Genomic DNA, 11,338 nt, shown 5'->3' on the forward strand with positions numbered 1-11,338 from the left:
AGAGAGACAAGTACTCCAAGTTCTAGATCCTCACCAGATCTATGGCTTTAAGTTCTGTCTTTCTATTTCTCACATGTAAAATGAATCTAATAACATAGCAGCACAGGCTTGTTGTAAAAATAAAACGAAGCAACAGACAAAAATATACTGAGAATGGTATAAAATACTACTAAATGTCAAATACTGGTAGAAAGTAAACTGAATGTAAGGTACAACTATGCTTGGTTTTGTGGATAAAAAAGAACTAAACATTTATTTTAGATATTTACTTTAGAAGGAGCTCCTTAAAATAATTTAGCATAGTATAATGTTAAATTGTGAGATTTCCTATTGCTTTAAAGTTTTTGAATAAATATTTTTATCGAAGTATATCTAGAGGTAATTGAATTTATAATAATTCAACTTACAGATTTTTAAGAGCACATTGACTGCATTGGGTCAGGCAGGATGTATCAGTAAGTTACTGTCAGGGATAGACGGGGGTCTTGAATCAATAAGAATATTGTTATCTACCGTGTAGTACAAAACATGTAAAATGATGAGTGTGTATTAAGTGTCAAGGTTTTCTCTAAAATAGGCCCGCTGAAAAGTCAGTGGCGTGCCAGTTCAACTCAACGAATGTTTAATTAATGCTTATGATTTCCAGGGAACCGTGTTGGGTAGCGAGGAGGAAGCAAAGATGAATAGCATCAGCCAGAGGGAGACAAGACATGAACCCAGTCACTAACTAGGCTGCAAAGCAGAATGGGTCATAATAATGTAGAAAAGGTAAAACAGCAAGAACCTGGTGGAATTTAAAATAACTTAACTTTTCGTGCCTTCATTTCTTCTTTCTTTTCTTTCTTTCTTTTTTTTTTTGAAAGGAACTATTTTGGATCTTTCACACGTGTCAGATCGCTTGTCTGCAGAGAATCCAAAATCCTGTGAAATCTCCCCTATTACCTATTCTTCCTCGCCTCACATTTTTGATGAGCTCTTCTGCTACCAGCATCGCATTTGGAATGATATCTATTGTGTGGATGGTGAAACGAAAGAAAGTTATTTTTCTCCTAATTATGAGAACTGTTTTATTTGCGCGGGGAGGTGGGGTAGGGTGCAAATCGAAGACTGTGACGCTCAGGGGAGATGCTCTGAGGAGCCGTTACTAAGGTTACTAGAAAGAGGACGGCAGGTGATATTCGGGCAGGATTGTTTCTAAAACAAAACGTATTTTCAAACGAGGGGCGTGGACCTAGTGCGAGCAGTGCCACACAAGATTAGATGAGGGGCTCCTTAAAGGGAAAAGGAAGGAAGCCCAGGAAAGAAACTGACGGCGGCAACTTAGAGCAGACAGCCTTTACCTCTCCTCCGGCCCTGTTCTTCCGCCGCCTTTGTTTCCCGGGAATGTTCTGGCTGTAGCACAAAGTCGGCGCGCCTGGGATGGTGCCATTTAGGTGTGACACGCTGCCGAGCCGCACCGGAAGCAGCGCCCAGTCGGGACCCGTAGAGAGAGGCGGGGAGCTGGTGGTGGCGGCTGTGGCGAAACTGCGCGGTGGCAGCAGACGGGTTGGCCCGGCAGCGGCTCGCTCAGGCAGTGGGTCGTCCCTGCAGCTACCGAGAAGGGAGAAAACGACGACGCAGCGAGCAAACGTGGCAGAGCAGGGAGGAGGGGAAGGGGTCCGTGAGAAGGGTCGTGAGTGTGCTTGGGGTTGGGGAGAAGTACCTCGAAACTTGTTCCTCATATGCTACTAGTTGATTTTTTTCCCCCGCTAGATTCTGGAGGCAGCCGGCGTCTCCTTTATCGAATTTCTCTTGGCCTTCGTCAGTTTATCGTAACCTAAAGTGAGTGCTTTTTAGTGCAACCACTTAATTGAGATGGGTATGGGATGGATGAAGCCACTGGAGGAAAAAGAACTGAAAGAGGGGGAACAAGGGTAGGAGGTGGTGTCACGGGGTGCGGGAATAGGTGATGATGATGACAGTTAACATTTACAGGGTTTTTACTGTACCAGACACAGTTCTAAAACCCTTCATATATGATAACTCAATGTCCAGTCATGTGACCAGTGCTCTGAGTAGCCTCATTTTATACATGGGAAAACTGAGGCTCACAGGTTGTAGAACACACCTAAAGAAAGACAAATGAAAAGCGCACAGCCAGGATTTGCGTTCTGAAAGGCTGTTCCGAGAACATATCTCTAAGCAGCCCACAGTGGCTGTCTCTCATCAAGATGTGAAGAAAGGACATAAGGAGAAGCTGGTGTGGCTTGAACAGACATGATAGACAGCTAGAACAAGGAGTTGTGGTGATAAGGGGTGTGAGATCCAGGTGTGTCTGTTAAGGTGAAGACAGATGTAAGTGGGGGTAGAGTAGCAACTGGCCTTCTAACCTTCTCCTCCAACTTTGGCTAGAGCCTTCTTCTAGAATTCTGTGGGATAGAGAAATATACACCCACACACCTAAGCTTTAAAATGGAATTATAGAAAGATAATAGACTCATAGGATTTAAGGATTATTTGATGTAGCCGCCTTATTTAGCAGGTGAAGCTCAAAAAAGTGAAGTAATTTATTCAGTGTAGCCATGACTATAAACATCTTTTGCCTTAGGTCCAAAGCAGTGAAGTTTAGGGAGTTCTTTCCTCTTTTTCCTGCTCTACTTGTTAGAGTGAATATTAAAGTTTAAAAAATTGATAATGTACTAGTCACAAATACAGTAAGACTAATGGACTATAATAAAATATTAGCATTTTCCAGACTGGCAATTTGGAATAGTCAAAATAGGCTTAAGAATCAAATAAGCTTAGCCACTTATTTGCTCTGTATAATTTAACTTCTTTTGTCTTTGATTTCTTCATCTCTAAAATGAGGATAATAGTTCCTAACTTGCAGAATTAGAAGCAGTGTTTGTAAAGTACCTAATATAACGTCCGGAATGAAGTCGATTAATACACAGCAACTGTTACTACTCTGAGTTAAATAAAAGAATCATTGCTAAACTTTGAATGCAGTTACACAGAAGCATCTAAACCTGGTTTTCAATGGAAAGGTCAAAAGAGTAGCCTCTTATTGGCCTAATGTGAAAAAAGTTGCTTCATTTTTTGAAGGATAAATCTGTTATTTTAAAGTGATTGAAAGTTTTAGATGTCTAGACAGCCCAGGAACAGTCATTTACCCACCACAATCCTTTAAAACTGTTGTAGCTTTTAAGATAACTAATTTTTGAACTATTCTGTTTCCTGAACTATGGGCAATTTAGGTTATAAGTAACTGACTTTATACTTCTTTATAGATGCATGGTCATGGAGGCTATGACTCTGATTTTAGTGATGATGAACACTGTGGAGAATCTAGCAAAAGGAAAAAAAGGTATCTTTATTGATCTGTGTTGCAAATCCTTTCTAGATTGAGATGAAGTATAAATAAAATTGAAAGTTTTTGCATTGTGTTTGTGAAGATAACGATGTTCTACTGAATAAGTTCTTGTTCATTAAACTATAATAGACTCAAAAATTTGTGAACAGTCGTATGAAAAATAAGACAATGTTTATGCTGTGAAGGGATTTATGGAAGGGGAAAGGAGGTAAGAAGTTCAACTAAAGCTCTTAGATTTCTCTGTTGCCATCTGTTTTTCAATCATCAGTGACTTACTTGCAAAAGTTAGCTAAGATGGAGCTCGATTGGTGTTCTCTTCACTAGTACTTGACTTTTGAATGAGGCTAGTGTGGGAGATGAGATGATGATGCAGCACAATTCTTATGGTTTTGTGAATAAGAAGACTAAGTGGTCAAGGAAAAGAGCTCATGAAGATTTCATTGAATTAGAAGGGGCGAGATCTGTCAGTAGATAAAGCCTAGGCCTTATATGGAGGCTACATCTTGGTGGAGTTGCTGTCTTTAGGGGCATGGTTTTCAGCTTTCAGTGCTCAGAAACTTGATTTTGTCTGTTAAGAGTGGTTGATTGATTCATATTAACCAAATTTATAAAAACTGGTTTTTTTATACTTGAAAGCAGATATATTAGGCATACCACTTGGAACTGAACATTTTTGTCAGGTATTCGTACTTCATGGATAGCCAAAAGAATAGAAATAATTATAATAAATTATGTTTTATGCTGCTTTACATTTTCAAGATTTTTCATTCAGAAATCACACTTTGTAAGAAGAGAATTTGAGCAAATCTAGTTGGATAATCTCTGCTCTGGGTTACATCTGTCTAAGTAACTAAGACTGATCATTTATAATCTATATCACTTTTAATCAGCCCTTCTTTTTCTGTAGTTTCAGTTACCAAAAGCTTTGTTATCTCTACTTGACAAATAGGAATTGTGGCCCAAACTTAAGTAGGTTTATCTTATTTAAGATTAAGATAGTGAATAACAGAGCTGGAATTTGAGCCTAGGAATCTGAATCTAGGTAGTCAGACATAAGAATCCGTAGATTTGTTAGTTTCATCTTTACTACTTTGTAGGTATTAAATAAAGTTAAGATATTAATTAAGCTATTTAAAAAGACATAAAATGTCTCATTAAAGATTACCAAGTCTTTTTAAAGTTAAGGCTTGAATTCTTTAAAACATTTTCTAAATTCTGAAAATATAAAGAGACAGGAAGCACCCTTTGAGAAAATTGAACTCTTCTAATAGTTTTTCTTCTTAACTAACCAGGGCAATTGAAGATGATTTACTGCTCAAAAAACCATTTCAGAAAGAAAAACATGGAAAGGTGGCCCATAAACAGGTTGCAGCAGAATTGCTGGATAGGTATGGTACTTCAACATAAATTAATTTTTTTGGTTTAAGATGTTTTTGTAAACTCAGAGACTTGGGGATTTGATTATATTAGTTATAATACGGACATTTGAATTTGCTTAAAATAAAATTTGTCTTAATAGGGAAGAAGCAAGAAATAGAAGGTTTCATCTCATAGCTATGGATGCTGTATCCTTTTTATATTTTCTAGGTTTTTATAACTAAATATTTTAAAATATTTTTTATTTTATAAAATCTTGTGAAGTCAGGTAGACCTATATTTTATTTTAAAAATAAGTCTTTATTGATGTAGAATTTTGCCATTTATGCAATTTTGAGTACAGTTCTCTTTCACTAATATATAAGATTTATAGACAAAAAATAAAACATATTACTAATGTTCTGAAAATAGGTTTATGGAATCTATAAACTTGCAGATATTTTTTCCAACTGTTTTTGCCAAGCCCTCAACATTTCTTATTTTTATACTACTCTTGTCTCATTTTAACTCTTATTCTCTTCCTACCTCATTCTTGGCTATTTAAGGTCTTTGTAGAACTTGTATTTAAAAGTAGGTCTGTCTGTGGAACTGTCCTCAGGCCTGCTGTTGCTTTGACTCTCAGGCATGACTTAGGGCTGTACCTTTAAGCTATACCTTGCTTCCTTATTAATAGTTATGTCTCTGCTCAACTTTTGATAAGACTATGGCTCATTACATTAACAGCTGCCACTAGCCTTCCATATTATTGTTGGAAATATTGGAGAGTGAAAGAGAGGCCAAGCAAGACCTATTTCTAAGTATTTATTACTATGGTCAGGATTTGGAGAAGGAGACAATGTCAATTAGATACCTCCCTACCCCCACCCCCACCTGTCATTATCTGTTTCACTTTGTTATCATTGCTAATGCTTTTAAGTTACAGAAATTCTCATGTCATCACTTTATTTATTACTTTTATCATGTAACCCAGTCATTTAGCTTTCTCATGGATCTCATCTGCCACTTGTTCCTTAACCATTTCAGCATCTGCACTGCCTTCTATAACACCACTCATCTGGTGACATTGGGGCATCTAGTTAAAGTATGGTGAGGGTAAAAGTCTAGGACCCTTTTTCTGACATGGGTGGAGATGGGGCTATAGTTTTTTCTGGAGTGTTTGGCTAGAGTAGTGTAGTTATTGTCTAAAAGATATCTGTCTTATTAGACTACCTCTTGGTTATTCAGTTAGAGCAGGCTTTTGTTGGGACTTTTTTTTATCTGTGCTTATTGATATTTGCAGGTTGCCAGTTTCTTTACTTCCAAGTCTGGGATTTATAAGGCAAAAAGAAAACCTGGGGAATTCACCATCAAGTTATTCCATGGGTCCTGAGTACTATAGCTGGTATACCTTCTCTCCACCTTTCAGTGTCTTCCTATATTTGTCTTGTACATAATTATGTCTTGTACATAATTTCCAGGGATTTTAGCTGTTCTTAGTGAAAGGAATAGGGAGAAATATATCTTTGTCTACTCCATCTTCCTAGATGCAAAGTCCCACCCACCACCTGTTTTTGTAAATAAAGTTTTAAAGTGTTATCTGTGCCTACTTTCATGCTAAAGTGGCAGAGCTGAGCAGTTTGGACAGAGTTCATATGGCCTGAATGGCCTGCATATTTACCATTTACAGAAAAATGTTACTGACCCTAGCTCTAAAAGAATTAAGTGACTAGCAATGGTCATGTGGCCAGTTAGTGATAGACCAAGAGCTAGAACCCAAATCTCCAGATATCTGGCTATTTTCATTTTTTCTTTTCTGAAATGTTAACCGTTTTGTTGCAAGTTTTAGATATATCATATTCTGCTTCAGTACTCTATCAGAACACTTTGTGATCGATTAAATCATGGTGTATCTTTAATAGGGTGTTATCACAGACAGTATTATGGATAAGGTCAATTCTGTTATATGCATATTCAGCTCTAGAGAGTGTACCATTAAGCTTTTAAAACAAAAAGTTTTAAGCTTGTATATGTTGTTATACTGCACTGAAAATAAACATGACTGCGAATTCTTCGAATATGAAAAGCAAGTATTAAAAAAATCTGATTTCTCATATTTACTTCTTTTTAAAAGCCTAATATTAGGATTTAATATTATAAAAGTTGGATCTTCTATTCTAGAGGCTTTATCATTAATGGAATAACTAAATTATATTTTATAATGAAAAATAAATTATACTCCTTACCTTTAATTTTAGAAACTATAATTTATTTTTCATATCGTGATGATTAAAGTGAGTGGTGATGTGAAGCTGTGTGTAGTCGGTAATAGAAAAGGAAGCTCTTTCTTCCCAAATAGAGATGTTTTATCACAAGTAGTATATGCTTGAAAAATGTTCAGAACAATACAAACAGTATTCATTAGAAAGTGAAAGCCTCATAATCTATAATGTTCACTCTTAATAGTTTAATATTTATCCTTTTCTATCTTTTTAAATTTATAAGCACATATAACATAAATATTTGTTTATTTAAAAACCTAGACTCATACTATGCTTTTTATTCCTACTCACTAATGTATCATGGACACAGAACAATGCTTGAATAAATGAAATCCTTAATTTTTTGCATTTTAGTATCAAAGGCATACAAAGTTTGTCAATGACTATATTTTGTACTATGGTGGCAAGAAAGAAGATTTCAGGCGATTGGGGTAAGTGCCATGAAATTTACACAGAATTGGAGGGGGCTCTGGGTGTCTTTGAAGATCTACAGCTACTGTGTCTTCTGATTCTGTCGTTTTCCTCTGCTTTCCATTCCAGTTCTTTTGTTATAAGGTGGAGAAGCCATCCATACCTTTTTTTTCCCCCTTAATTAATTAATTTTTTAAATTATGGTTACATTGGTTAACGAAATCCAGTAAGTTTCAGGTGTACAATTCAACAGTAAGCGGGGGGGCGGGGGGGACATTTTCGAACGCGGTGCCTGGCATGATCGCAGCCCGCCCCCGCGGGAGGAAGCCGTGGGACTCAACAGTAAGCGGGGGGGCGGGGGGGGTGGTGGTGGTGGTGGTGGTGGTGTGTGTGTGTGTGTAACATTGTGTATTCACTGCCCATAGTTACATTTCTTTCTGTCACCACATATTTAACCCCTTTACACCGTCTACCTCCCCTATTCCCCCACCCTCTGGTAACCACTAGTCTATTGTCCATGTCCATGAGTCTCTGTTTGTCTTGTTTATTGCTTTTAGGTTTATATCCCACATATAAATGGTCTCATGTGGTTTTCAACTTTTTCTGTCTGGCTTAGCATAGCTTTTAACTAAATAGTTTCTCATGACCCCATTTCTCTGGCATCAGGCCTCAGGTAGCCTGCTGAGCCACATCTGCCCCTGGCAATAACAGGAGATGTGAGGAATACACATGCACCTGATTATGCAGGTTTTTTGTTTGTTTTGTGAGGTTGTTTAAAATAATGAAATTTTTAGATCTCAATGTTTGGGATTGCTTTTTAAAAGGCAAGGCAAACAAGAAACCTCACTCTAATTTTTCCCATACATGAAATTACTTTCTATATTTGGAGCTCTCTATTCCAGTCTCTTAGTTTTGTGTGGGTTTATCCCTCTGACTTACCAGTTTTCTGAATTGATAGAGCCCTAAAAAACTTTACGCCATCTCATCTATCACAAACTTATCTCTCCTCTTAATTTGGCCTACATTCCCCATCAATCCCTTGTTCTACTCCCATACTGTTAGCATCTGGAAAAATTATTCCCTTCAACTTTCTTTCTCCTTTAGTCAGTCTTCCTAGGAATGGAAATGAGGTATGGAAAACCTCATATATTTTTTAAAATTAGATCTCAGTAGCATGGTGTTACTCAATAGGATGGTGTTTTTTAGATTCTGAAACTTATTATTATTCATTTTTTCTTATCCATTTAGTGTTAATTCAGATTTCTCATCCTAGCTTTGGTTATTTAGCACCTTTTGTATAATTGAAACCAATGCCAGAGATGGATACATTTCTTATCCATTTAAGTTGCTTTCGTCATAGCTCTCTTTATAGTGCCTTTTCAAAATACTGAAATAGTTTTTATAAATATATATATATATACACATACACATAAAACTGTCTTTATCGTCATATGTTTTTACTCAAAAATCTCACAGAAATGATTAACCTCCTAAATTTGACTAATTCTTTGTTTAAATTAAATCGAAATAGTTTTATTTTCCAGGGAAAATGACAAGACAGACATGGATGTTATACGAGAAAATCATAGATTCCTATGGAATGAGGAGGATGAAATGGACATGAATTGGTAATTTTAGCCATCTGAGGCATAATGTGTCAAATGCATTAGTCCTGTCTCTCCTGCTCTGAGTGTTGTCTTACTTTGTCACATATCCAAGGCATTCAGCTCCTACATAGAACAGTTCTGAATTGACGTATAACCATGCCTCAGATTACTGAATTTAGTAATTTTTAGCAGTTTTAACTGACTTCTCATTGCTTCGCTTTGTCTTTAGGAAATAATTTATAACATTTAAAAAATATTGTTTATTGTCCTGTAACATGCTTCTTTTTAAACTTATGAAGTATTTTGGGTAAAATTAAAACCTGAAAATGGTTTTAAAAGTCCAAATATTGCAAAGGGTAACAAGCGTAGAGTAAGTCTGTTTCTCATCTCTGTCAGTCTTCTAGGTTCCCTCCCTGAGAACCACTATTAATAGTTAATACTCAGGTATTCTGTGCACATAGGAGTGATAGACCTCTTTTAAAACATTAATATTTATCTCGTATGTGTTATTTATTTGACAGTGCTTCCAAGTAGCAATCTGGTTGAATTTTTAAATGAAAATTTCTATTTTTTAAATGAATCTAGGGAGAAGAGACTTGCAAAGAAATACTATGATAAATTATTCAAGGAATACTGCATAGCAGATCTCAGTAGATATAAAGAAAATAAGGTATGCCTTCCAAATATTTATAAAAGAAGGTTCTTATTCAAGTATAGTGTTATTTCTTGTTATACTATCATGCCCCACATTATTCTTTCAAAGATGCTAATTCAAGTCTAAATTGTCCTGCATCTATGAATTACCATATCAACCATTTAACCTCTTTAGCTATGGAATTTATGAAGGGCCTCTTAGTCAAGGGTGCTTCTTTGTGAGCTGAGAAATAGAAAGTCTAAGATTAAACACAAGTGGCTGCTGGATCCTCATTCATCTTGACTATTCTAGAGCCTCTAGTAATTATAATGAACGGTTTGATACTGCAGAATGATGTTTTGTTTCGCAGATGCTGTTTGAAATTTATAGGCTTTTTCCCCCAAATTGATTACCATTTATAAAGAGGCAGATGCACATCTTCTATTATATAAGTGTCTGTTCTAGTAAAATGAACTCTTATCAGTGCTAATTAGAAATGGCATATTTCCATTCTCACTTCATATCTTACTGAAGGTAATAGTAAAGTGGTTTTTATTTTTATCTCACATTTCTCATTTGTAACTAGAGAAGGTGACCCAAGAACAGATGATCTTGTATGGTTTGGATAGTGTACATCTGTAGTATATTAAGACAACCTATTTAAAAAGCTGTCTTAGTTTAGTCATCATAAGGATTTCTTTCTCATTTAAATAATTAAATCTCAGAACTATGATTGGTTTAAGTTTTTCACTAGTGCCTTTAACATGAGAGTTGCTTCACAATATTCTTACAGATAATAGTTGTGTCCAGTTTTATAACCCTGTTTACAAACCCATGCACTTGGTGTATGCCAAAGACTTTCTCAGTTTCTTGTGAACTAGTTGTTGTGTCCATGCTATTTATTGACTATATCGAATCCAAAAAGCACCACAACAATTGGAGTTGCTTGAAGTTACTACACTGCAAATCAAGAATATGATCAGTAGTCAGATACAAGGGTAAGTGCAAGTAAGAAATCAGATATGACTTGCAGGTTTTGAGTGTGAATACTAAAGAAATAAGAAATATGGAGTGGAGGTTTTTGTTTTTAAAAAACAGTTTTAAATTCACAGAATAATTGAGGGGAAGGTACAGAGATTTCTTTTTTGCGGGGAGATAATGACTGTTTTTTGGCATACCATGTTGGAGGTATTGGAAAAAGTTAAAAGTAGTACCTTTGATTTCCTTGCTAGGATGTATTTTTGCATAGTTTTATTTACACAAATATAGTGTTTTATTCATTTTTAATTAACTAGCTCCTAGCTCAGTGCCTACTATATGTAGATATTTAGGGCATTTTTAGTGAATTCCAACCTTTGTCCCATGTTTCCTTCTTTGTTGCTTCTTTCCTTACATCATTGAGAATTTGGTTGGATCATTGCATCAGTTAGGATCAGATTCAGCTGCAAGGAACAGCAAGCACTCCCAAATAACACTGGCTTAAATAAGCTAGTTCATTTTTCTTTTACAAAGAAGTCCAGGTAGATGGTCGTGGAACTTTGTGTTGTCAGGAAGTTAGGATCCTTTTCTCTATTGCTTACATGCATGTGATCCCTTTGCGCTAGAAGGTAGAGTGAGAAGAAGAGCCTCAGCACCAAGCCCTGAGTAACTCCACTGTTAACTCCCATGTGTCAGCAGGAAAATATATTTTCAAAAAAAA

General features: G+C 36.1%; 1 protein-coding gene across 5 annotated transcripts in view; it reads left to right on the forward strand.

The window, feature by feature from the left end:
• Nucleotides 1-1,465: 1,465 nt before the first annotated feature.
• Nucleotides 1,466-11,338, forward strand: part of LOC105293067 (protein FRA10AC1) — a 27,963-nt gene continuing 18,090 nt past the window's right edge. The window contains exons 1-8 of one of the 5 annotated variants that reach the window (XM_011361548.2): nucleotides 1,466-1,656; nucleotides 1,753-1,821; nucleotides 3,270-3,346; nucleotides 4,645-4,740; nucleotides 4,872-4,917; nucleotides 7,342-7,418; nucleotides 8,943-9,026; nucleotides 9,591-9,675. In XM_011361548.2, the coding sequence (XP_011359850.1) occupies nucleotides 3,270-3,346; nucleotides 4,645-4,740; nucleotides 4,872-4,917; nucleotides 7,342-7,418; nucleotides 8,943-9,026; nucleotides 9,591-9,675 (465 nt within the window). In that variant the 5' untranslated portion in view covers nucleotides 1,466-1,656; nucleotides 1,753-1,821. Of the gene's footprint in view, nucleotides 1,822-3,269; nucleotides 3,347-4,644; nucleotides 4,741-4,871; nucleotides 4,918-5,095; nucleotides 6,111-7,341; nucleotides 7,419-8,929; nucleotides 9,027-9,590; nucleotides 9,676-11,338 lie in introns of those variants that run through there. The other 4 variants (XM_023531431.1, XM_023531432.1, XR_002780740.1 and 1 more) reach the window with 4 other exon arrangements.

The sequence above is a fragment of the Pteropus vampyrus genome, unplaced genomic scaffold (assembly GCF_000151845.1).
Source record: "Pteropus vampyrus isolate Shadow unplaced genomic scaffold, Pvam_2.0 Scaffold68, whole genome shotgun sequence".
NCBI lineage: Eukaryota > Metazoa > Chordata > Mammalia > Chiroptera > Pteropodidae > Pteropus > Pteropus vampyrus.